We start from the raw sequence: 25,329 nt of genomic DNA, 5'->3' as shown, positions 1-25,329 counted from the left end.
GCTGTCACTTCCACATCCCACCATCAGCCAGAAGGGCTTTCTGCCGTCTGAGTTTGACCTTCTAAGGATGTTCAGCATCTTTCAGCATCTGGCCCATGAAGGATGTGACATGCTCCACAGACAGGCAGGATACAAGGCTCCTGCTTGGCAGAACAATAGGGACCTCATTCCCTTTCCTGCTGCAGCAGGATTCCAGCTCCCAGCAGGGTCTGTGCCAACACCCAGCATGGGACCCAGGTGACTGAATCTTTCCCTGGAGGAAGAAGCTTTGTCTCATTTACCCCTGCAAAAGGACTCTCTCCAGCCATGCTCTGCTTATTTCATTCCCTTGACACATTTTCCTGTCTCCATTGACGAGGGAAATTCCTCTGCACTTCAGGGCTCACTGAGCTGGCTGCAGCCTGGCTTTGTACCAACACCTGCAGCTACCCTGCTGGCTGGGCTTCCCGAGGGGCAAAGAAGAAGCTTGTCTGTCTTTACAGGTAATTAAATCTGGATTAAAACAAGATCTTACTGTAATCCAGCCCAGGAGGAATTGTAAAGGGCTTCGGGAGGTGGTGAAACTCCACACCAGTGCCCAAGCAGTGCTTTGCCCTTTCTCTGTCCCTTGAAAGCAAATGGGAAGCCAAAGCTACCCTGAAGCAGTTTGATTCTATCAGCTGGGACCATAATGAGCACTGAAGTACATGGCAAAGCCTTGCTGGGGATAAGCCAGGGGAATCTGCCACCTCCTTTCCCCGTGCCTCAGTTTCTCCAACCATAAAATGAGGCATCAGTGGGCAAACTGAGCCTTTGGTAAGCACACCAGCAAAGAGTGCATGCTGCAGCCCCAGCAAAGCTCCTGGCACTCGCTGCCCTCCCGAGCTCCTCCTCCTGCTGCTGCTGGGCATTTTCCATGGCACGTCCCTATGACCAGGCACACAGAGCTGCCATTCCCTGCTGGGTTCCCACAGCACCCCCGTCCCTCCCGGCTGCTGCATAATGGGCCTGAAAACACAGAACCGATATGCAAATCTGACATTTAATTTGGATACAAGAGCTTAATGAGACTGTGGAGATTCTGCCACTCGCAGCCTCCACATCCTGCATCCCGCAGCCACACTCCCTTAATTGAGCACGTCCCCATCCACACGTACTGATGCACACTCACGAGCATCTCCTCTCTCCCAAACTGCAAACCTCTCCCTAGTAGGATGAGTGCTTCAAGCCATCACAGTGGGGCCTGGAGCATCCCACACTGTATGCCACCAGCCCCGGTGCTCTCACCATCCCAAAACCTCAGCAAGATCAGCTCTGTGTGTGTTTAAACAGCTCCAAAGCAGCTTCCCTGCTGAGCAAAGGCTGCTTGGGCATCCCTGGAGACCCCCTTTGCCACTCTGCCCTCCTCTGCAAGGTGGGGAAGGAGGAAAAATGCACCCTCCCCAGTGTGCAGCTCATTCTGACATGAGAGGCACCCCTGGAAGCTGGAGCTGAACTGGAACAAATGGAACCATAATTAATCTGCCTCCTCGACTGCAACAGCCTGAAATCAGCACACTGCTGAGAGCCCCAAGTGAGATGAGCATAGGATATATTGGCGCTGAGCAGGGCACCCAGGAATGAGCTCAGGCCTTCTGAAATCAGCACAATCCTTAACATTTCCAGTGAAAAAGAAAACAAATAGCAAAGCCCAAGCAAAGCCAGGAAATCCTCCATCCATAGGAGTTACATTTTGTGCCACCCTCCAGAATGTGAAGCCTTGCACCAGCTCAAAAACCTCACAGTCTTTTTATTCGCAGAGGATTATGGAGCTGCCATTCAGCAAAACAAAGCACTACCCAAGCTCTGCGCTGTGCCTGTCCTTGTGCAGAATCAGCACCGCTCTGGGGCCATGGGAGCAGGAGCTGCTGCTGGCCTTGGAACTCTGCAGAGCAGAGAAACACCTGAGGGTGCATGCATAGGAGCCAGAGCGGCGTGAAAAAGCAGGAGGAGAGCTTCTCTTCTTCATTTCTGCTGCTCCTCCAACAGGTACAGCCGGGCTGTGCTACTTCAGCAGCCTGCTTTCCTCCTGGGGCGCAGCCAAAGCACTGAGCTGCTCCTCTGGCAAAGGAAATACAGCTCCCATTTTTCCCTGCTCTAGTGGGGCAGGAGGATGAGGGTTGCTCGCCTTCCCCGCTGCTTTATGTCAAAACAAAATCCCTTATTGCAGCAGCAGCGAGGCACCCCGTGCACCAAGGACGACGCTGCAGCCTCCAGCTAAGGCTGCCATATTGAATTGGGAATGGGAGCTGGGATGAGGCAAAGGGATGGGGAGAGCCAGCCTGGGGGAGGGGATGAGAAGGGGACTGGGGGAGCAGACCAGCGGGAAGAGGTGAGTACCTGGGACAAGAACCCTTCAGCATGAGCTGGCTTCAGGATGAAATATTAATGCCAGCATCCCAAGAAGGCAGCAAGCAGCGGCGTCTGCGCCGCTCGGCCATGAATAAAAGATGGTCCTGAAAATGAGGAAGAGCAGCAAATTAATTAATCGAAGCAAAAGACGCTCCACTCCCATTAAAGAACAAACTGCAACCCTCCCTCACGCAGCCTGGGGAAGAAGCTGGGGCACAGAGGGAAGCACCAGCAGGGACTTCTCCCAGCACCTGCAGCCTCCCAGTGACCACCAGTGCCTTTCAGCTCCAATCCTGGTCCAGTTCCCCTGGGAAAATGCTTGGCAGAGGGCTCAGCGATGCTCCTGCTAGCAAGGGAAGGCAATGTGGTTTTCTCCCTTTGGAGGTAGGGATTGTCTGGGTGCTGCTCAGCGGCTGCTCTGCCCGAGGCAAATCCCTTCAGCCTCGCCAGTTGACTGGGAACAGAGCAGGGGAGGCTGTGCAGATGGAGAGCCACCCTGAGCACCAGGCAGTGATTGATCTCCTCTTCTGAAGCTTTGCCCATAAATTATAGATTTTAAGCAGTGTTTGTTTAAAATATTCAGCTTGCCACTTAAAAAAGAATACTCACATACACCGGGAATGGGGAGGAGAGCTTGGAGGAGGGGAAGGGCAGCAGGAGCAAGAGGTGTTTCCTTGGTTCCTGTACCAGCAGCCCTCCTGCTGGATGCTGCAGCAGTGCCTGCTTCTCCCAACAGCACATTGCTCGGCCCAAAGGTTTACAGGAGCAAAGAGTCTCTGCTTTTCCCACCCAGCAACCAAAGTGCAGCTTGTCCCAGAGGCTTCCATTGCAGCCTGGCTCTGTTTGCAAAGCCAGCACCCAAAGGCTGAAGGAGGTGAGAAGGCAGCAACACAGCCACACGCACACCTAAAAGCACAATCACTGCTTTGATTAAAAATTCAGCTCTCCAGCTGCCACGGCCAAGGGGCAAATCTGTAAGAGGTGAGAGGCAGAGAGCTGCAGCTGGGCTATTTCTCATCAATGAAAGATGCTGCCCTCCATCCCTGCTCACCATCAGCAGAGCCTGCATTGCCGCCTCATGGCAGAGAAGGAGCAAGGCTTGCTGCAGTATGAGATTTCTCGAGCTTGCAGCACCTCCCAGGTGAAGGATTTCACAGAGGAGACAGCACTGGAGGAAAGATAGAACCGTGGCTTCTGCTGGCTTTTACAGCTACCATCACTACAGTGTGTTGCAGCAGCACTGCAGGGTTCATCCAGCCCAGGGAACAGCAAGTGAGGCTGCCCAGCATAGCCCTAAGGATGCTGCATCCCCTCCTCCTGTATCCCTCTGAGCAACCTGAGGGCCTGGTGGTCTCTGCTCAGCCCGCTGCCCACCAGCATGCCCTTTCTGGCCCCAAAAGGAAACAGGTGCACAAAGCTCACCAGCCCAGCCTGGAGCTGCAGCCAGAATCTCAGCACAGAAATTCAGATCCCTGACTTTCTCAGCAAGGTATTAAAATGCACTGATAAGGCCAAGCAAAGGAGTGATGCCGAATGAAAATCTACTCTTCGCTCTCAGAGATTCAGAGGAAAGGCACAAAAAAGAACCTCCAGGAGATCAAAGAGTCAACAAGCACCTGCTGAACACATTGATTTTACAACTTTTTTTTTTTTTTTTTTGGCAGCTCTGTCTCCAGGTTTGCTCAGCACCTCAAGCAGGGCAGGGCGATGTGCACTGCCAGCAGACAGCAGCACTGTGCCCTTCAGCTGCGGGCTCACAGCCCATCATTGCCCCACAACTCATTATCCCGACAATCCCAGCCCTCCCTGAACCCAAATCCCACACTCTGGCAGCACTGTGCTCCTCACCATCCCTCCCATGAGATGCTGACCCTTCTGGCGAGCTCCACAATCTATTTTTAATAAATTAGCCCCGAACTCCATTTGCATGGATAAATATAGCATCAACCACTCTGCCAAGCCATTTTTTCTCTTGGTTAACACATTTATCCAAGCTGCTCTATTTGTCTTTTCTCCACAGACTCATATTCTTCTGGATTCATTTTGTCAAACAAATTGCACAAGCTGGACTGCCCATTTACCCAGTGTTGCTTGATTACAGGGGTTATTTATGAAACAGCAAGACATATGGCATTAAGCTTCTTAATAATAATAATAACAATGAGAAGAGAAGGGGGGGAAGCACTAGAAGAGGAGGGGGGGGGGGTGGGAGGAAATGTTTTTCATTGCAGACAAAAGCTCCTGCCATGGGTGATAAATTCCAGACACTTTTCCCTGTTGTTCTTGTGCTGCTGGCATGACAAGCAGCATGGGCACCGGCATGCAGCTCAGCTGCAAGAGCACAGCTGGAGGTAAGGAGGTAAAACAGCAGCGTGCACAGGGCAGCAGAGGCATGCAGGGCCAGCAGGCACTTCACTTGCACAGTGTGCAGCCATCGCTGGGTCCCTCTGGGTGTCCCCTCTTTGGTCCCACACAGCAGTGAGATAGGAGGTGGTGAATTGTCATGAGCAGTCCCCTGCTGTCAATTCCCAGCTCCAAGTCTGCAAGAACCAATGGAAGACATTGGATTTCTGGGTAGCTAAGCCACTTCTGAGCCTGTTTTCCCCCAGCACGTTTCTCTGGCTCAGTCGCATAGTGTGGAGGTATGTTTGGAAATGCTCAGTTCAGCACAAGGAGAGCCCAGCCAGGTCTCTGGACTCACCCTCCTCTGACCTGGAGAGCCTGGCTCTAATGAGGGCTTACAGCAATTCAATCAAAAGCTCTTTCAAAGGAAGATGCTTGATTAAGGGCCTGGGAGACCTTGCAAGTGAAGTCAGTCCTGCAAGAAGATGGTAATTAATTATTTTAATCAGTGGGCACTAATCTCAAGGTCTAGGGAAAAGCATCAGCAGCAAAATTACTCCCACAGACAAAGTGGAACATTGGCACATTGCTGGGAGCCCAGTGCTCAGAATGGGGCTCAGCCCACTCCAACCTGCAGAGCTGCTGCATCATCCCACCCCTCTTCCTGCTGCCAGAAGGCCAAGCCTGGTCTGGTATTAAATGTGAGGTTGGTGGCCCTGCCTGTGGCAGGGGGGTTGGAGATTAATGATCCTTGAGGTCCCTTCTTGCCTTGGCCATTCTGTGATTCTGTGAGCCATTCCAAAGGGCACGGTGCATTTTTTCCCCTCAAGATCAAGGCTCAGCAGCTCTTCCCTTCACACTCTGTCCCAAAAAGGAGAGAACACCAAGCCTGAAATGAGAGGCAACAATCTGAAGATGATTCCTTAGCATCCAGGCTCCCTGGATCCCATCTCAAAGGGAAGAGCAGACAATAGGATAACCAACAGCCAACATTAATACTCAAGGCTTTCCCCTGGCAGATGCAGATGGTTCTGCAATACTACCTCAGCTTCTGCTTCCTTCTCCATCAGCTGGCACAGACCTGGGGATGCTGGGCAGGCAGACTTAATCAGGCCTCGTTTGTGATTACAATGAACTCTTGTATTTCATGGCCTGCATCCTAAACCTGCTTTCTAATTCCCCAAGGGAGTAGGATTTACACTTTCAATTTTATGTCTAGTTAGTTAATGGTTCATTACTGTCAAAAGGATCAGTCGCTGGAAGTTAAATCCTGCAGGATTTATGATAAAGAAGAACCAAAGGCTGCAGAGGAAAACATGCCAAGGAGAGGGCACCAGGAATGGGGAGGGGGGTTGGCCAGTCCATAGTGCAGTTCTAGAGCAAGGTTCACCCTGTCATTTTGAGGCAGGATGCTCTTCCTTTGGATGATGTACCACGTTTCTGAATCTGGTACCCAAAATTCAGTAGCAGGCTCCCAGGAGGAAGAGAATTCAAGTAAATTCACCTTGTATTGTCTTCCCCTATCCACAGAAAGAGGTCCTGCAAGGCAGGGATCAGATGGATGGGAAATCAAACGCCCAGTGCTTGTTGAGCTCCAGCCTACCTTCCATCAATGCCATCACAGTTGGGTGCCAAAATCTGCTTGGGTAGGTGTTGCAGCTCCCTGTGAAGCAGTCACTGTCACCATCCCATAGCAGAGATGCAGTGCTTATGGTGGGTAAACAGAGGCTTGCAGCAGAACAGCAGCTTTGGCAAGTCTCAAGTGGGTTTGCCCTGCTCATGTTGAGTTTAGCCTGCCACAACAAGAGGCACTGGAAGGTTTTGGCTCCCTTAGCTGGATAAAGGTTCCTGTGAAGTACACACAAGCCTGCCAATAGCTGAAAATTGGCATCTCTGTTTCTGATCCCATCCCCTGAGATGCATGGTGTTTCTGCAGAGGTATTACAGCAGCTACACTGAAAAGGTCTGTCAACATCACAAGGCTTGAAGTGCAGGGGCTTATAACCTGCACAGAACTCACTCCAGGCTGAAGCAGGGCAAGCAAAGTCCCCATACACCCCAAGCAGAGAAGTGCTATTTTCTTTTTATTACATATACACTCTGTTTTCCTGCTGTCTGGTTTTATTCAGAGATGCAAACAGTGCCAAGGAGAGTTGGGGGAATATCTTCAGGCAAAGAAAGAAGCTGTTCAGTTCAGCAAGAGGTTTGGAATGCTGTTACAGGACCAGGTAGCTTAAGTTGTAGCCAGGCAATGAACAATCACTGATGCTCACAATCACTGGTGCAGGTTCACACTCCTCACCCAGCCAGGTCCATACCTGCAGGAAAAGGATGTGTTAGGCTTGGAAAGATGCTCTATAACACACGGGGTAGAGAAGGATGGCTTAAATACTGCCATTCTGGGCCTCCAGCAGTGCTACAGCTCCCACTGCCAGCTCTGCCCACCAAAACCTGCATGCTTACAGCATCAGGGAGCCCACGGCACACACCACACTCATCAGTGCCAGCACTCAGATGATGTTCTGTACTGTTGTTGCTTTTAAGCACTTACCTGATGTGGGATGCAGCTGAGAGGTCAGCACGTTTGAAGCTTCTTCCCACTCTCTGTGCAGCTGGAAGCACTTCTGCCCTCTGAAATCTGTGCTTCCCCACCACCTCAGGGATTTGCACACTATCACTTCTGTACCCAGAACAGAGCTACGCCACTCAGAGCTCACTTTCATCCCTATCAACCTTAGTAAAAAAGCAGCACAGCGACCAGAGAGAAATCCAACCCCCACCATCAACAAACCGCATCCCACAGGGACTCTGGCTGCTACAATGAGGAGCGTTCTGCCTTGCACAAGACTGAAGAATCCACAACAAGGCCGTGAGATCCGGGCTCATCATCATCGGAGGAAAGAGCAGAGCTGTGCAGGACCGAGAAAAGCAGTGCAGCAAAGAGCAATGCTACCATCTGCTGCTGCCTGGGGGAACAGCTCTGCCTGCTGCTCTTCAGGGGGGCTGCAGTTGCAAAGAGGGGTTGATGTTGTCGTTGTTGTTATTATTATTATTTTATTGTTGTTGTTATTATTATTATTTCACAGAATTTCACAGAATTGCCAGGGTTGGAAGGGACCTCAAGGATCATGAATCTCCACCCCCCTGCCACACGCAGGGCCACCAACCATCCCACCTAATGCTAGACCAGACTGCCCAGGGCCCCATCCAATCTGGCCTTGAACACCTCCAGGGACGGGGCATCCACAGCCTCTCTGGGCAGCTGTTCCAGCACCTCACCACTCTCTCCGTAAAGAATTTCCCCCTGACGTCCAACCTAAATCTCCCTTCCCCCAGCTTAAAACCATTTCCCCTTGTCCTGCTGTCACTCACCCTTTCAAAGAGTTGATTCCCCTCCTCTTTGTAGGCTCCCTTTAGGTACTGAAAGGCTGCAGTGAGGTCACCCCGCAGCCTTCTTTTCTGCAGGCTGAACAAGCCCAGCTCCCTCAGCCTGTCCTCATAGGGGAGGTGCTCCAGTCCCCTGATCATCTTCGTGGCCCTCCTCTGGACCCTCTCCAACAGCTCCCTGTCTTTCTTGTACTGGGGGCTCCAGACCTGGACGCAGTACTGCAGATGGGGCCTCACAAGAGCAGAGTAGAGGGGAACAATCACCTCCCTGTCCCTGCTGGCCACCCCTCTTCTGATGGAGCCCAGGATCCCATTTGCCTTCCGAGCCGCATGGGCACACTGCTGGCTCATGTTAAGCTTTTCATCTATCAGGACCCCCAGGTCCTTCTCCACAGGGCTGCTCTCAAGGCCCGCTCCTTCCAATCTGTAGGGATGCCTGGGATTCCTCCGGCCCAAGTGCAAAACTCTGCACTTGGTCGTGTTGAACCTCATCAGGTTCACCCAGCCCACCTTTCCAGCCTCTTGAGGTCCCTCTGAATGGCATCCCATCCTTCAACCGTGTCAACCACACCACTCAGCTTGGTGTCATCAGCAAATTGCTGAGGGTGCACTCGATTCCGTCATCGATGTCATTGATAAAGATGTTAAAGAGCACCGGTCCCACGACAGACCCCTGGGGGACGCCGCTCGTTACCAGCCTCCACCTGGACATGGAGCCATTGATGACCACCGTCTGTCTGCGGCCTTTCAACCAATATCTTGTCCATCGAGTGGCCCACCCATCAAATCCACATCCCTCCAGTTTGGAGAGAAGGATGTGGTGGGGGACCATGTCAAAGGCCTTGCTCAAGTCCAGGTAAATGACATCGGTCGCCTTTCCCTTGTCCACCGATGCCGTCACTCCATCATAAAAGGACACCAGATTGGCCAAGCATGACCTTCCTCTGGTGAAGCCGTGCTGGCTGTCATGGATCACACGCCCTTTCCTCATGTGATCAAGCATGTCATCCAGGATGATCTGTTCCATGATCTTCCCAGGCACAGAGGTGAGACTCACCGGCCTGTAGTTCCCAGGGTCCTCCTTGCTCCCTTTCTTGTAAATGGGAGTGACGTGACCCTTCCTCCAGTCATCCAGGACCACACCAGACAGCCACGACTTTTCAAATGTGATGGAGAGCGGCTCGGTAACCACCTCAGCCAGCTCCTTCAGAACCCTGGGATGCACGCCATCCGGCCCCATAGACTTCAAGGCCAGGCTGGATGTGGCTCTGGGCAGCCTGGGCTGCTGGTTGGTGACCTGCACACAGCAGGGGGTTGGAACTGGGTGAGCATCGTGGGCCTTTGCAACCCAGGCCAGTCTATGATTCTGTTGCAAAGTGCTGCTTTCCCACAGGTCCGCAACATGAGGATTTATTGCAGGTAAAATGGCAGAAGTTAAAGCCTGTCGAAAAATAAAATGAAAAATGAAAATAGGAAAGAAATAAATGAAACATCAAAAAAAAAAAAAAATTAAAAAAAAGGAAAAATAAACAAATAAATTTTTTTAAAAAAAGAAAAAATAAAATTTAAAAAATAACAAAAAATAAAATAATAAAGAACAGAAAAGCAAAAAATAAAAAGTAAGAAAAAAATAATTTAAAAAAGGAAAAATAAAGAAATAAAATTTTAAAAATAATAAAAAATAAAATTTAAAGAATGATAAAATAATAATAAAAATAGAAAAGCAAAAAATAAAAAGTAAGAAAAAAAATAATTAAAAAAAGGAAAAATAAAGAAAATTTTAAAAAATAATAAAAAATAAAATTTAAAGAATGATAAAATAACAAAATAATAAAAAATAGAAAAGCAAAAAAATAAAAAGAAAAAGGAAAAAGGAAAAGAAAATTAAAAAATAAACGAATTAAAATTTAAAAAATAAAATAAAAAATAAAAATAAGAAGTAAAAAATAAAAAAATTAAAATTAAAAAAATAATAATAAAAAAGCAAAATAAAAAAATAAAAATGCAAATCAAAAATAAGATTATAAAAGTAAAAGTAAAAAACTAAAATAAAATAAAATAAAAATAATAAAAAATAAAAAATAGAATGTAAAAAAACAGAACAAGAAGTAAGAAATATTAAAAAATAAAGAGGAAATAATTAAAATAAAAAAATAAAAGGAAGAAAAATAAGACAAAAAAAATATAAAATGAAAAATAAAATGAAATAAAAATAATGAAAAATAAAATAACAAAAAATAAAAAAGTAAAAACTAAAAAGTAAAATAATAAAAAATAAAAAGTGAAAAAGTAAAAAGTAAAAAAGTAGAAAGAAATAGAACAAAACAAAAAAATAAAATAATAATAGATAAAAATAAAAATAAAAAACAAAAAAGTAAAAGTAAAAAAGAATAAAAAGAATAAAATAAAAAAATAAAAATAAGACTTGAAACGTAAGAAAAAGAATAAAATAATAAAAAAGCAACAAATCAAAATGAAAAGAAAATAATAAAATTTTAAAACGAAGTACAAAAAAAATGAAAAGTAAAAATAAAATAAAAAATAAAAAAAATAAAAATATAAAAAATAAAAATTAAAAAAATAATAATAAAAAATAAAAAATATAAAAATAAAAAATAAAAAAATAAAAAATAAAAAATAATAAATAATAAAAAATAAAAAATATAAAAATAAAAAATAAAAACATAAAAATAAAAAATAAAAAATAAAAAAATAAAAAATAATAAATAATAAATAATAAAAAATATAAAAATAAAAAATAAAAAACATAAAAATAAAAAATAAAAAAATAAAAAATAAAAAAATAAAAAAATAAAAATATAAAATATAAAAAATAAAAAATAAAAAAAATAAAAAATAAAAAATATAAAAAATAAATAAAAAAATAAAATAAAATCAGCCATAGGCAAAGCCCATCCATACCAATTCAATACTCGCAGAGGAGCTGTGCCCACACACAGCTGTGCAGATGCAGATTTTTTTTCTCACCCCCCTGCTGACACAGGAGCCCCTCAGGCTGGTTCTGTTGTAAATCCATCCCTGTGTCCACCTGCAAAGCAATCACTGTGGCACGGAGGGAATGGAGGCAGAAGGCAGCTCCACCCAAACGCTGCTGTGCAGGAAAGGACAGGTGGGGACCTCAGCCTCCACTTCACCCCCATTTACAAAACCTCACCTGCACAGAACTCTTTGTTATTATTCCCAATGTGTTTCCAGGAAATCACCCACAGCCTTCAGCCAAGGCAGGGATTGATGCATTAAGAGGAGGTGGTTCAGTTCCCAGCCTTCACTTCTTGTAGTAAACAGCAGCTTACATTGTGATGCTCAATAAATGCCCTTTTTGTTAAGTGTATGTTTATATGTAAGTGGAGCTTTCCCCTGTGTGTGTGTGCATGATTACAGCTGCAATGCTTTCTGCTGACAGCACGTGTTTCCCATCTAACTCTTTGAAGCCAACACATAGAATCATATCAGAGAATCAGAATGGTTGAAAAGGACCTCAATGCTCACCCAGTTCCAACCCCCTGCTGTGTGCAGGTCGCCAACCAGCAGACCAGGCTGCCCAGAGCCACATCCAGCCTGGCCTTGGATGCCTGCAGGGATGGGGCATCCACAGCCTCCTTGGGCAACCTGTTCCAGTGCCTCACCACCCTCTGTGTGAAAAACTTCCTCCCCATATCGCCTTTCCCTTCCTAGCATTGCATAGGAAATATAGAGAAGCCTTCCTTACTTAGTTGCTATTACAACTGCAAAACAGCACTTCGTGCTTCAAGGTTGGTGGTTAGAATGGGCAAACCCAGTGGCCTTTCCCAGCCTGGATGATTCTCCAATACAACTTTTCCATGCAAGAGGTGTAAAATACCTCACTCAGAATGCGCTCCCAATGCAAAAGTTAATGGATTTACTCAATAAATCAGGCTGGGCTGCACCTGTGCTCTGGTAATTGCTCCCAGGTGCTGCCCATGAGGTCTCCCAGCCCCAATGCCAGCAGATGGGGCACCTGCCAGAAGCTTCCCAACACCTGGGGGGGACTTCTGCTCATGCTGTAGGCTGGTTTGGGAGAGATTAGAGGTGCTTAAATCACCCCCTGAGTGTTCAGGATTAAAGCTTTGGATAGGGCTCAGTATTTGGCTGGGTGTTGGCATTTTAAGAAGTAGTGAAAAGTCTTGAAATATCTCCCAGTCTTACGGAATTCGTAAATGAGGTTTTGTTTTTCTTCTGTAACTCCTTGAGGTGGGGAAAGTGTCACTAAGGCTTTCCAGCCCTGAGAACAGAGGTGAGCTGCAGGGTTTTGATTGCAGGAAAATGTCCTCTTGTTATAAACACAGATAACTTCTGTCCAGGTGGAAATAGAAGACCTATAAAAGGCTTAAAATGCATAGGGAACGCTCTTATTTTCTTAGCTTTATAGCTCTGTGTGACCTCATTCCAGTGCAAAACAGCACACTCCCTTTGGAGCCCTCACTGGCAAAGCAGCAGCACAAATGTGGAAAAGATTAAGCAGGATGCTTTTGTGTTTAAAAAAAAAAAAAGAGAGAGAAAATATCCATCTTAAGTGAGCGCCATGTGGTTGAAAAGTTGGGGAAATCACATTGGAGTGCCTGATTTTCCATTGTAAATGGGGTGGAGGCATAGGGTAGAGCCTAGGGAGCTGCTGCAGAGGATGTTGTGGAGTTTTAGGGGAGTATATATATACATATGTTTATATATATACAGCTTTTTGGCAATAAGCCATGATGGTGTGCCTCGTGTTACATTCTGATATCACTTAGAGAGAGAAAAAGAGAAGAGAGATGGGGAGAGAGACAGAGAGATTGGATAGGCAGCGGAGGAAGACCTGGATTCCCATGATAGGAGCTGGTCTGGTAATATTCACCAGTGGTGGATGCACAGCTGGCTGTTGAGTTGTGGTCCTTTTTTGTTCATTGCAAGAAGGGAATGTGTCACATATGTTGGCATGTGAGATGGAAGTAGGTTGGATTTGGCATTTGCACGTGCATGAAGGGGGAAGGATAGCATCAACCCTTTCCTCCAGTAGAGGTGGGGGTTGCAGAGACACTGTCCCTTACCACATTGGCCACAGAGCATCTCTTACAACAGAGGGGTTTGCCCACACCTGCACAGTGGGATGGCCATTCCTCTATCCATCATAAGGATTACAGTATTTGTATAATTTGTACAAATATTGTAATCCTTATAATTATGCCTTCTGACACCATCTGCAGCTGAGGCTGTTTTGTGTTTGACCCAGGTGCTCTGCAGTGGAATCTCAGGGGTCTTGAGGTGGTTTCCAGATGGGAGTTTGATGCAGTGCTATGAAAGAGATCTTACTATAGGAGACTGGGACAGCTTGTGGGTGTCTTGGGATGGCTTAAAGGGTGGATAGTGATAGGATGAGGAGGAATGGTTTTAAACTAAGACGGGGAGGTTTAGGTTGGATATTAGGAGGAAGTTTTTCAGCCAGAGGGTGGTGAGGCACTGGAACAGGTTGCCCAAGGAGGCTGTGGATGCCCCATCCCTGCAGGCATCCAAGGCCAGGCTGGATGTGGCTCTGGGCAGCCTGGGCTGCTGGTTGGTGACCTGCACACAGCAGGGGGTTGGAACTGGATGAGCATTGTGGATCTTTGCAACTCAGGCCATTCTATGATTCTCTGATATGATTCTATGTGTTGGCTTCAAAGAGTTAGATGGGAAACACGTGCTGTCAGCAGAAAGCATTGCAGCTGTAATCATGCACACACACAGGGGAAAGCTCCACTTACATATAAACATACACTTAACAAAAAGGGCATTTATTGAGCATCACAATGTAAGCTGCTGTTTACTACAAGAAGTGAAGGCTGGGAACTGAACCACCTCCTCTTAATGCATCAATCCCTGCCTTGGCTGAAGGCTGTGGGTGATTTCCTGGAAACACATTGGGAATAATAACAAAGAGTTCTGTGCAGGTGAGGTTTTGTAAATGGGGGTGAAGTGGAGGCTGAGGTCCCCACCTGTCCTTTCCTGCACAGCAGCATTTGGGTGGAGCTGCCTTCTGCCTTCATTCCCTCCGTGCCACAGTGATTGCTTTGCAGGTGGACGCACCTGAATTCCACTTCAAGCCTTTGGACGGATTTCCATCGATTTCAGTGAGCTCTGAATACTTCCAGAGTTGGAGGCTGTGGATGCCCCATCCCTACAGGCGTTCAAGGCCAGGCTGGATGTGGCTCTGAGCAGCCTGGTCTGGTGGCTGGTGACCTGCACATAGCAGGGGGTTGGAACTGATGAGCATTGTGCTCCTTTGCAACCTAGGCCATTCTGTGACTCTACAGTGATTCTATGATTATAGGTCCCTATGGCACCCTGTGGGTTCTCTGGCAGCCTGGTCTGGTGGTTGGCGACCCTGCACACAGCAGGGGGTTGGAACTGGATGATTATTGTGATCCTTTTCAACCCAGGCTGTTCTATGATTGTATGGCTGGGTCCCTTCCTGCCATAGATGCCTCCTGCCTTTGGGGCTGTCTGGCCTGGAAGTGGAGCTCCCCAAGGGGGAGTTAGTGCATCAGCTGTCACAGGCAATTTGCACAGACTATGGGATGGACCCATTGCTTCCATTCCCAATTAATAATTAAATAACAAAAATAAGGCTCCTGGATTGCACACACAGTGAATATCACAGCCCATTTCTGAGTGCATCGGTTACGGAAAAAAATACAAAGCTATGCATAAAACACAGAGCGTATTGTTAAGCCATTAGAAGCAATACACAGATTAATAAACCAATTAAATTATCTTAAAAGAATAGGAGAGGTAGTTAATTGTAATCAAGTGCTGGCTGGCAGGATCCCAAGTTCCATTAGGAATCAATGCTCAGCCAAGTGTGGTGGAGCTTCCGATGCTGAACATGAGCAGCTGAGTACCTGAGATCTCTTCTGGTAAATGCAGACATTTGGGAGCATTTATCTTTTCCAGTAAAGTGTTTTTTTAAAAAAAAATTACAGGGATTTAATCTTCATTCGTTGCATCACTTGTTTTAGGGATGGCACAGAAGTGCATAGCATGTGGCTGCACCGTTTGTCAGCTGTCAGTAGCAGAGAAAACAGGCTCTGAAAAGAGCAGCAAAGCTTGCACCAGTATCCACATCCCTGCTTTGCCCATTAAAATATGAAGGGTTTGGAATAAACCCACTGTTTCATGAGTGACAGCTTTGATGGGAAACTCCTGGTGAGGGGATTTGCTGTCATTTAAGCAAGCAGATTGATGTCTCTTGCAATGCTTAAGTGGGATCTTGCAAAAAGCAGTGACAGCACTGCCTGGCCGTGGTGCCTATAGTTCCTTTCTTCATGGGGCCTTGCCCATCACTTTCTAATTTAAGGTGTTCTGTTTTGGTGCTTGTGGTTACAGGGCAGGCAGTGATTATGAGCCATGCTAGATGAAGTTTTCCAAGTGAGAATTGTTCCTGAGGTTCCTTTTTACAACAACTCAGTGGTCACTGCTGGCTGTGCTGTCTCCATCAGCGATGTCTCCTAGACCCATTTTTCAAATGAGAGGGTTGGCCTGGACAAAAAAAAAAAAAAAAAAAAAGCAGCAATTTCTTCAGGATGTGTTTCTCTGCAGTGACCCACTTAACTTCTCTGGAGAGAACTGGAAGAGATGGGGACAGGAGACTCCAGCTTGCTAGCTGTGCCTCGAGCACAGGAACACAAAGCTTTCCAGCCTTCTAGCAAGCAGAAGCAGACAACAATGGGTAAAAAGCTGCCTGGGAAGTGCTTGAAAATTGCCCTCTTCTCCAAACAATTTGTCATTATGGACTGGGGAGAATTGCTAAGTGCAACTGCAGTCTGAGTGCGTGGATAGCTGTGGCTCCAAGGGTGATGGTGATGGGAGAGGGGGTAACGTGTGCCTTGGAGGAATGCCCACTGGGCTGTAGGTAGGCAAAGCTGTGCCCACACCGTGGGTGTCCCTGGGGCTGGGGGGGGGCTCAGGCAGGGCAGACCCACTGTCTGCCATCAGCTGGAAGGAGGGCAGGGGGATCTCCTTGCCCAGCCCTGACACACACTGCCATTGTCCCTGCTAACAATGGGGGAGATGTGCGAGCGCTGGAGCTGATGACACAAACCCAAGTGCAGGGAGCAGCTGGTTGGCTGCTAAACGGGAGCACTGTGTGTGCTGTAGCAACAGCCCCTACCCATCTATTGCTGCCAGGGTGAGATCCAGGCCTGAGCATCCCTCTCCCACCAGTCCCCACGGTAAAACTGAGCTCTGTGCTGTGCTAGACCTTCCTGCCCACCTTTAACCCACCTCTTCCCAGAGCCAGGAGCTTTGCAGCTGGCCCGGATCACAGGGGTGCCCTGCATCCCTGCAGGAATCTGCTTCCAGTTGGCTGCTCTTCTCTGGGAGCCTGCATGCTGAGAGTTAACCATCCTGTCCTGATGGTTTCTTCATAAATAAGCAGTGCTCATAAACAGTTTCCATTCCTGAAGGCCCAGCAGGTAGGAGGAGAAAATGCAGGAAAGCTATTTCCATTTTCTGTAGCTTGCATTATTCATCTCTTCTGAGACATAGAGCAGAAAGCCTGGCTGAGAATGGAAGGCAGAAGCAGTGCTGTGCTCTGAGACCCTTTCTCTGCTCAGCAGCTTCCTCTTTTCCAGCTAAATTCCCCCATAACAGAGCAGTCTAAAGTAGCTCTGAGCATCAGCTGACTGCCCAGGTCCTGTAATGTCACACAACCCTGTTTGTGCTCCCCTCGAATCCCATCTTAATGAGGGATAGGTGTCACCGGGTTCAGCAGGTGTAGCAGGGAAGCTCCACCCTCTGAAACAGCACCTTTTCCCAGTTCAAGCTCTCCGTCCACATCAAATCAGTTATGAAGAGATGTGGCAGCCTTGCAGGGAGTTTGAACACGAGCCCTCCAGCCTCACCCTGCAGGCACCAGCCCTAGATCTGCAAAGTGAGCTAGCAGCTATCAGCCACGCCAGCCAGGTCCATTTGACAGAGATATCCCTCCTTCCCTAGGGATGAGTCTCCCTGTAAGCTCAGAACAGAGAGGGTTTGCTCAATACAGAGAGCAGCTCTGGAAGCCAGCAGCTGTGTGGGAAAAACCCAACCCCTGCCAAGCACCAGCAGGATGCATCACACGCTGCAATGGGAGGCAGCGAGGAGGAGGCGGCTGACGCAGGCGGTGCAGCTCCGCTCCTGCTGAGGCTGGGGAGCAGATGGAGTGAGCACAGAGCTCCATGCCTCCACCACCCCCCTCTTCCAGGCTCCTGTTATCCTGGCTGGCTCCCACTGAACCTCCTGCAGGAAGATTTTCATAGCTGTAGGCAGGAAGGCTTGAAGGAGGGCTGCTCTGCTCTGGTAGGGCAGGAGAACTGTGTGTAGGACAGGGATTTTGCCTGGTAGGTTCCCAGGTCCCAGGGGGGTGGGATGGCAGCCAGATGAAGTAGGCATCCACTGTGTGGGATCTGATGCTGCCATCAATGCTCATTGATAGAGGCATCTCTATCACCCAATGCTATGGGGACAGAGGGGTTCTTATAGGGATCCTTGGTGGTGAGGACAGCCCATAGAGCTGTGGTTATAATTAGAGTTTTACTGTCACATACAAATGTTGGCATTCTGAGTAGATTATTGTTATCTACAATCATGGGCAGTCAGTATAGCTTATAGTTACACAGAATTTTTAGTGATCAACATAGCTTTGTTGTTAGCTAGAATTGTTATGGATCGGGCCAAATTGTTAATTATCAGCTGTCCATACAGTAATCATCATCTCAGGCTCAGAGTTCAGCTAAAAGCCACTGATTCCTTAGGGATGGATGGTGGCATTGGCCCTCACCACTGGGGGACTGCAGCTTTTGCTGCCCAGCAGCATTTCCCATCCAAGTCCCACCAAGGACTTGCAGCTGCTTGATTTCAGAGACAGTATCTCATATGCTGCTGCACAGTGCATGTCACCACATCCAGTGCCACGGGCAAATCTTCCTCCAGCAAACCTCCCTGCTAACACTGGGGCTTTGCATCAGGCATCCCTCCCTTTCACTGGGCTCACAGGGCTGCTCAGAGTGCAGCATCCCCAGCGGTGCTGCAGCAGGAGCCCTGCCCACCCTGTTTCTGTGGCTGTGCTGCACGCAGTGCAGTCTCCTCCACCCCTGCTCTGTGCAGTGGTGTCACAAAGCCCATGGGCTTCTTATCTGGGCCGTGCTCTATATAGCATCCCGTGGGGCTCCCAAGGGCTGCTCTGTCTCTCCAAACAAGGGCAAAGCTTTTCTGCAGCCTCCCTTCCTCATCTATTGAAAGCAGCAATGGAAGGGCAGCAAGCACAGATCCTTCACAGCCCTGTGCTGCCTGGCAGGTGGGCATTTCCATCCTTGAAGCCACAGCTAGATTGATCACAGTTGTTCTCGGATGCCCTCTCTTGCTCTTCCATCCGGTAACTCTGGCTCTAACAGCTTTGTGGAGGAGGCCAAGGACCTCTCCTTGGGAGATGATGGTCAGGCCCTCCTGCCTCCCATTCCCAGCAATAACAGTGGACAGTTACTGGTAGGGAGAGGCTGCAGTGTGGGCAGGGTTTCAGTCAGACACACAGCATTCAGCTATGCAGTGATTCATGAGCAGGAAGGAGAGATGCTCTCTCTCCATGCCTTGGAAAAGGATGAAAGCAGGGGAGAGGTGTTCTTCCTGAGAAGGATGTGCACCCAGCCTTTCCCTGGAAGGGCAGTGTGCTGCAGCAGACGTGCTTTGGGGCAAGGCCAGGTTTTAATTGCTGCAGCAGCACCAGACACCTAAGGCATGGTCCTCCTCCCTTGTGCTGCAGCTGCTGGGCACTGCAGGAGCAGTGCTGCCCCTGATGCACCTCAGCACAGCAGGAGGACTCCCCACATTCCCCACCAGTTGGATTTCACTGCAGAACTGAAGGCAGTTTGGCTGATCTGAGCTCTCAGGAGGGCTGGCTGTGCTTTGTCCCACTGCATCGATCCGTGCCTGCTGATATCAGCCTGCACTGCTGCACTCTATTCAGCTGCCTCCCTCCCCTGCTTGTGCTTGTCTGTCTGTCTGTCACTGCCTGACATTTGCTACTGCACACACTGCCTTTCCCCCTCTCTCTCAGCCTGTCATTAGATTTTCTCATCCCCACCCTCATTTTTCCTTTTGCCCCTGTGTTATGTATGACTTGGGGTCTGATTTTTGGGTCTGATTTTCTCTGGTTTATGGATGGCATCCAGACTGCAGTCTGCAGTGAAAGGAGCATCCAGCTGGAGAACCTCTGCAAGGAGCCTTCTACAAATCACTTATGCAGGATGCTTGCTGCCAGCACTGCCCAAAAACTGCAAAATCACGCTTGTCTCCACAGCACCATCAACCAGAAATTTAAAGGGAGCTGACATCACTTGCAATGGTATTTGGGCAACAGCTTGCCTCCAAAACTGCCCTTTGAGTGTGAATTCTCTGCTTGCCTATATTTGCATGACTAGGGGGAAACTGAAGGAGACAGCCTGTGAAAATGTGGGACTAAATGGAAAAGAACCCACCAGCGTGCATGCTATTACATGCGCTGCCCCACATCACAGCCCTGTCTGCAAGCCTTGGGCTTCTGGGGTTTTTTTGCACCATGACATCGTAGCAACATGCAGGCAGTGTTTCTGTGAATTTGCATGGCATCAGTCTGTTTTCAGGCTTGCTAACGTTGGCTTTCTGTGCCAGTCTGCCATGCCTTTGCTCCCTTGCTCAACACTGTCAGTCCGTACCACCTCAGCTTGCTGTTATGGTGTTGATGCAATGCACACAGCTGGGTGCAGTCCTTGGCCAGCCTGGGTGTCAGACCCCATTTGGGGCAGCATGCCCTGCAGCCCACTCAGCAAGCCAGCAGCCCCAGTCTAGATTTTGTGGAATTAGCAAAACTCCCCTGCACTGGCAGTTTGCAAAACCTCAGCATTTGAATGTCACCTGGGATCAGGTTTTGCTGGAGCAGAATATGGCTTTCCATATCATCTTTCACCAAGCCAGCCCTTTTTGCAGAGACTAGCCAGGGATGGGAGGAGGTGAGGACCAAGCAGGACTCCTGCATGCCTCTGCTCCTTCCTTAGGGATGCCTTAGGATCCAAACCTGAGGGCGATCAACTCCCTGATGCTTCCATCTCCTTGCCCAAGAGCAGGGGAGATGTCTTTTGCCTGGCTGCCTTCAGGCAGACATTTTGCCTGTTCAGAAGCAGCTCTGCTTAGACCCTTCCCATCATAACGATGGGAGGCAGAATGGAACAATTCTTGGTTGTATCCTTTCTGCCACCAACCCTGGGGCTAAACCAGAAGGCTGGTGGCCTGTGGCATCACAGTGCCAGTGTCCCCACTGGTCCTACTACCACCTCCTAAACAAAGGCAAGCATTGGGTTCTTGAGTGAATTGGTGCAGGCTGCACTGGTGAGGACTCTGACTTTTATGCATTTGGAGAAGGGGAATCTCTTCCCTTCTCCAGCAGAGCCAGGCCCAAACTCTTCTTCCCACATCCATACCACCCTCCTTTCCCAGCAAAACAACCCCACATTGCCAGGGAAGGCTGCAGGCTGGCATGCAAAATGCCGCGTTCCCATGGCAATGGGGATCCACCACCCCTTCCAGCCCGCACAAAGATGGAGAAGGGTGGTGGTGGTCTGCGGGGGGGGGGAGGAGGGTGTGCCAAACAAGACCCCCCACCCATACCCAACCATGCTTCGGGGCTGCTTCGGGGCTACAGCACCGCCCAACACTCAGGCCCGGTGTCGGGGGGGTGCAGAAGCAAAGCTGCAGAAACAGCCCCCCTCCAAGCACCGCAGGGCTGGGGGCTGAGCCTGCGTGACGCCTCCCGGTCCTGATTTGCTGGGACCGCCCGATCGGCCCTTCCCAAACTGCGGGAGCTCCGCGCCTCCCACACCCCGCCGGGAGCCGCGGGCAGCAGCGGGCGGCAGCGCCGGGAGCAGCGGGCAGAGGCGGGCGGCACCGCGCCGCAGGTAGGCAGAGCATCGGGACACCGCGGGGAATGAAGAGCGGGGAGCCGGGGGGAGCCGTCCCCCAGCCCGGCCCGGGGGTCCTCGGGCGTGCCGCGGTGATGCTTTGCACCGGCGCACCGAGCGGGGAGGGGGTTCTGGAGCTGAGAGCTGGGGGGGTGGCGGTGATGGAGGGAGATGCTCTCGATTTTTCGCATCGCTGCTCCCTCTCCTTCTTCTCCTCTATTTCCCGATGGTCGGAATTGCGGCGCTGCTCCACGGGCGCGCCCGCGCGCACACGCACCCACCTGCATCCCTGCAAGGGCAGATGCCCGAGCTCTGCTCCTCGCACGGACGCACGCAGACCCCCGCGTACCCGCTTTCGCTGCCCTTCCTGCACTGGGTCTCGGTGTCTCACACCCCTGATGTCCTCCTATCTGCCATCTCCCCGCCGGTGATCCCCTGCTTGGCACGGTGCTGGGCGCAGAGGTGCACTGTGGCGTGGCACAGAGCATGGTGCAAAGCTTTGCTCCGCAGGGCTGGATGGAGTCCCTCGGATGCCCGTGTCCTTGTGAGTCCTGTCCCCTTGCACAGCCCCTGGGGTCACTCAGAAGAGGGTGACACCTGGCTCTGCTCCTGCTGCAGAGTACAAGGGACCAAAGGGCTGGGGGACACGAAGCTGAGAAAATCAGAGTGCTTTTGTGCATCAATGGGAGGAGGTCACCGTCTTCAGGAGCACATCTGAGCTGATGTGGCTGTGACCTAGGCAGTGTCCCAGGATGTTCAAGGAGGAGCAAGTCAGAGCTGGGGAATAACAAAGCAAAAGGCAAGAGCCAGCTTGGAGGAAAGCGGAGGAGACTCAGTCTCCTCTGTTGTGCCTCTGTATCCTTTTATAACCTCTTGATTATCAATACCAAAGAGAAGGGATTTTTTTATGCTTCACCAGGGTTTGAGGTTGTGAAATAGAGACCTTTCACAGCTTCAGAGTGAGTGAATGGTTTTGGTATTTCCTCTTTGAATGTTATATGAAAGACCCAAAAAATGCTCAAAAGAAAAATCCAGATGGCTGAGGTACAGGCAGTTCCCAGCTCTTCCCTGGATGCTTTGCCAGGTCCAGGCTGGGCTCTGCTCTCCCCTCTGCCAGACTGGGATCCAATGGGTGCTAATTCAGAACCCTTCTTGGACGTCCCCCAATCCCCTCTAGGAGGACTGACTGCAGAGCATCCTTCAGCTCTGTTCCTGCAATGCTGCTCCCCCACTCCTTCCCTGTGCTCTGCATATCTGCGGCTGGATTCCCCATGCAATTGCTTGGCTGGGCTGCAAACCTATAATTGATTCCTCTTGGTTGGATCAGATCACCAGCAGGGCTGGGGTTTGGATGGCACATCCCCAGCTCCAAGCCCACGCAAACCACAGGCAGCCTTCAGAGGGCTGAGTTGCAGGGATAAGGACCCAACAGGACGCCAAAAACCTTCCACCCAGCAGCCAGACTCAGCCCGTGGAGTCTGGATGCCATTCTTCAGCATCTCGGCTGTGTCCAGCTGCCGTGTCCCTCCTTCCTGCTGCTCTTGGCCCCTTTCCCTCACTGCATCGCAATGAGTCATCTCTGCTGAGCTCACCCACTGGGGGGGGGGGGGAGGGGGCAGTCTGGATCCCTCACCTGGCACCACGCTGTGCAGGCACCAGGAGCATCCATTCTCCTGCCCAGTCCTTGAACAGGCACCCAGCCTGCCCAAGGCACAGGGTGAGCACTGCATGAGGGTCTGCACTATGCTTCATGCCTGCTGTGGGGGCTGCATGCGGGTAAAAGAGCATGGCTGGCATCCCTAAGGATACCAGGATGTAAAGCATCATTGGTCCAAGATGCAGCAGCCTCCAGCCCACACTGTGCGTGCCCACGTCAGTGCAGCACAGCTGTGTGCCACAGCCCTGCCTGGCTCACCGCATCTCTCCCCCCACCCAGGTTCATCTCTCACTGGCAGCCACCCTCTGGGCAACTCGAAAAGATGAACCCCACCGTCAGCATTGCTGTCATCCTGACAGGTAAGGCTCTGTGGGGTCTGATTTGGGGGGCTGCTCGGATGTCCCCAGTGCTCACATTTCCCCTTTCTGCTTGCCTGTCCCAGTGCTGCAGGCTGCGCACTGCCAGATGATCCGGGACCTGAGCGCCTGCCTGCTGGGCCAGAGCCTGCGTGTGGACTGCCGCTATGAGAACAAGACCAGCAACCCCCTGACCTACGAATTCAGCCTCACCAAGGACAACAGGAAGCACATCATCCAAAGCACCATCAACGTTGCCGAGAACGTCTACAGGAACCGAGCTAACGTCACTGTGCACAAGAACCTGGTGTGCCTCTACCTGCACAGCTTCACCACCAGCGATGAGGGGGTCTACGTGTGCGAGCTGAAGGCCACTAACGACTACACTGGCAACCAGATAAAGAATATCACTGTCATCAAAGGTGAGGGGGCAGCAGAGCCCGGCCTCCAGTTTCTCCTTCCTACCCACCCTGGGCTCTGCAGGGCCAGCAAAACAAAACACATCCCACTGCGGGTGTTCCCAAACCAGGCACAGGCAGGGTTTGGTGTTCCCCAGGGTCTCTGCCCCCAAAATCTCTCCTGTTCTGTGAAGTGGAAGGGGAAATGGGCAGTGGGGCAGGGTGGGGCTGGCTGCATTTGCATGGCAAAGATGAGGTGAGCAGTAGGGTCCCAACACCCCGTAGCACCTAACCCTAACCTCATTCCTGTGAGATCTCATTTTTCTCTCCCTCCCCACTCCCCATCCTCACAGACAAACTGGAGAAGTGTGCCGGCTTCAGCCTCTTGATCCAGAACACTTCGTGGCTCCTGCTGCTCCTCCTCTCCCTGCCTCTCCTGCAAGCTGTGGACTTCGTGTCCCTGTGAAAGGAAATACCCCCTGCACCCTCACAGAGCACCCCAGCCAACCCGCCTCCCCTGCCAGAGCGCAGCCCTTGGAAAGAGAAGATTTGGAACACACGAAACCTCTCTCTATGTTATCTCTATATAGCCGTGTATCTAACGCTAACCACCGTCCTGTGCTCAGCCCTGCCATCACGCCCTGCTCTGCTGCATGGTGGCTCTGCTAGGCAGCATCGCTGCTCCCATCGTGCCCTCCCTGCACTCAGGCTGGTGCTGGGGGATCCGTGCTTCTCCCACCCCTTAGCTTTTGGGGTTCTGTTTGGCCTGGGGAAATGCAGCTGGACGAGCAGGTAAGGGAGGTGATGGGAGAGCGTGGGGAGGGGTCCCGGTGCTGTGGCTGCAGCACCAGGTGACCCAGTGACTTCTGACCATTGCAGCCAAGCTGGAGCCGGGGGGAGGGGACCAGCCCATAGCTGTGACGAGAGCAGTGCTGCCAGCCCCACAGGGAGGCCTGCGGAGCCTCTCTGAGCTAGGCACAGCACCGTGCCCCCCTGGGGAGTGAGCCTGGTTGGGGAGAGGGCTCCTCCGCAGCACCTCTGGGTTTTATTTGGGGAACATCTGGGCTCCCCATCCTTCCCCATGGGATGCATCCCTGTCCTCCAACCCCATCGGACCGCTGGGAGGAGCCCGTGTGCCCCCTCCTGCCTCCCCGCTCCCTTTCAGCATCTCCCTGTCTCTATTTAGGGGTAGAAAAAGGTGGTTAAGGCCACCCTCGGTCAAGCTAAGATGTTTCCCAGTGGTCAACGAGAGTGGGGAGAGGGACCCCAAGCATAGCCTCAGCCTGTCCCTATGTGCCACGGGACCCCAGGAGACAGCGGACCCCATATGAGCAGAGAGCTCTCCCAGGAAAGGGCACAGGGTAGGAGGAAGTGCTGGCAAGAGCATCAGCTCTGCGGAGCGAACCCCACACTGATCTCCTTGTGCAGTGCCTGACAGCTTAGAGCGATTCCCAGCAGCTGGTCCCCACTCTTTGCTTTTCTCCGGCCACCAAAAGCTGCCTCCCACCCCACTGCCTCCCACCCCAATGCCTGTCCCTGCCCATCCCTGCCTGCTTGCTTGCTGTCTAGTGCTGCCCAGGCTGTGCGTGGCCAGGGACGCGTCTCCAAGTCTCATTTTTTTGTGAACATTTGTAGTTGTTTCCACAGCTTGTCGTCAAAGAAATTCTGTTCAAGGAGAAAAAGAAAAAGAAAAAAAAAAAGAAAAAGAAAAAGAAAAGCCAACCTTACAAAAAGCAACAACAACAACAACAATACACCTATCCTCCGGGAGTTTTCCTCTGTCTGCACAATAAAACCTTAGGTTGTGTGTTGGAGCCGTGGTGACCTGTGTGTGTGGCGAGGGGCTGCGGGGG

At 50.2% G+C, this 25,329-nt stretch overlaps 1 protein-coding gene across 2 annotated transcripts; it reads left to right on the top strand.

The window, feature by feature from the left end:
- The first annotated feature begins 20,917 nt into the window (after positions 1–20,917).
- Positions 20,918–25,290, top strand: THY1 (Thy-1 cell surface antigen). Of its 2 annotated transcripts, XM_090123386.1 has the most exons (5): positions 20,958–21,062; positions 21,684–21,864; positions 23,002–23,081; positions 23,165–23,500; positions 23,830–25,290. In XM_090123386.1, exons 3-5 carry the CDS (start codon positions 23,045–23,047, stop codon positions 23,940–23,942), a joined length of 486 nt encoding a protein of 161 aa, XP_089979512.1. In that variant the 5' UTR covers positions 20,958–21,062; positions 21,684–21,864; positions 23,002–23,044; the 3' UTR covers positions 23,943–25,290. The 2 variants fall into 2 exon arrangements, with proteins under 2 accessions (XP_031455688.1, XP_089979512.1); XM_031599828.2 differs by lacking the exon at positions 21,684–21,864 and having other exon boundaries at positions 20,918–21,062.
- The last annotated feature ends 39 nt before the right edge of the window (positions 25,291–25,329 follow it).

This window comes from Phasianus colchicus, chromosome 23 (genome assembly GCF_987193195.1).
Source record: "Phasianus colchicus chromosome 23, bPhaCol1.hap1.1, whole genome shotgun sequence".
NCBI lineage: Eukaryota > Metazoa > Chordata > Aves > Galliformes > Phasianidae > Phasianus > Phasianus colchicus.
Note: the sequence above shows the minus strand (reverse complement) of the source record. Positions and strands in the feature narration are given on the sequence as shown.

Excerpts from the sequence above, each read along its gene's own strand:
- THY1 (XM_031599828.2), top strand. The coding sequence starts at position 23,045 with ATGAACCCCACCGTCAGCATTGCTGTCATCCTGACAG. Across the intron at positions 23,082-23,164 it reads CATTGCTGTCATCCTGACAG|TGCTGCAGGCTGCGCACTGC; the intron begins GTAAGGCTCTGT and ends TGCCTGTCCCAG. Across the intron at positions 23,501-23,829 it reads GAATATCACTGTCATCAAAG|ACAAACTGGAGAAGTGTGCC; the intron begins GTGAGGGGGCAG and ends CCATCCTCACAG.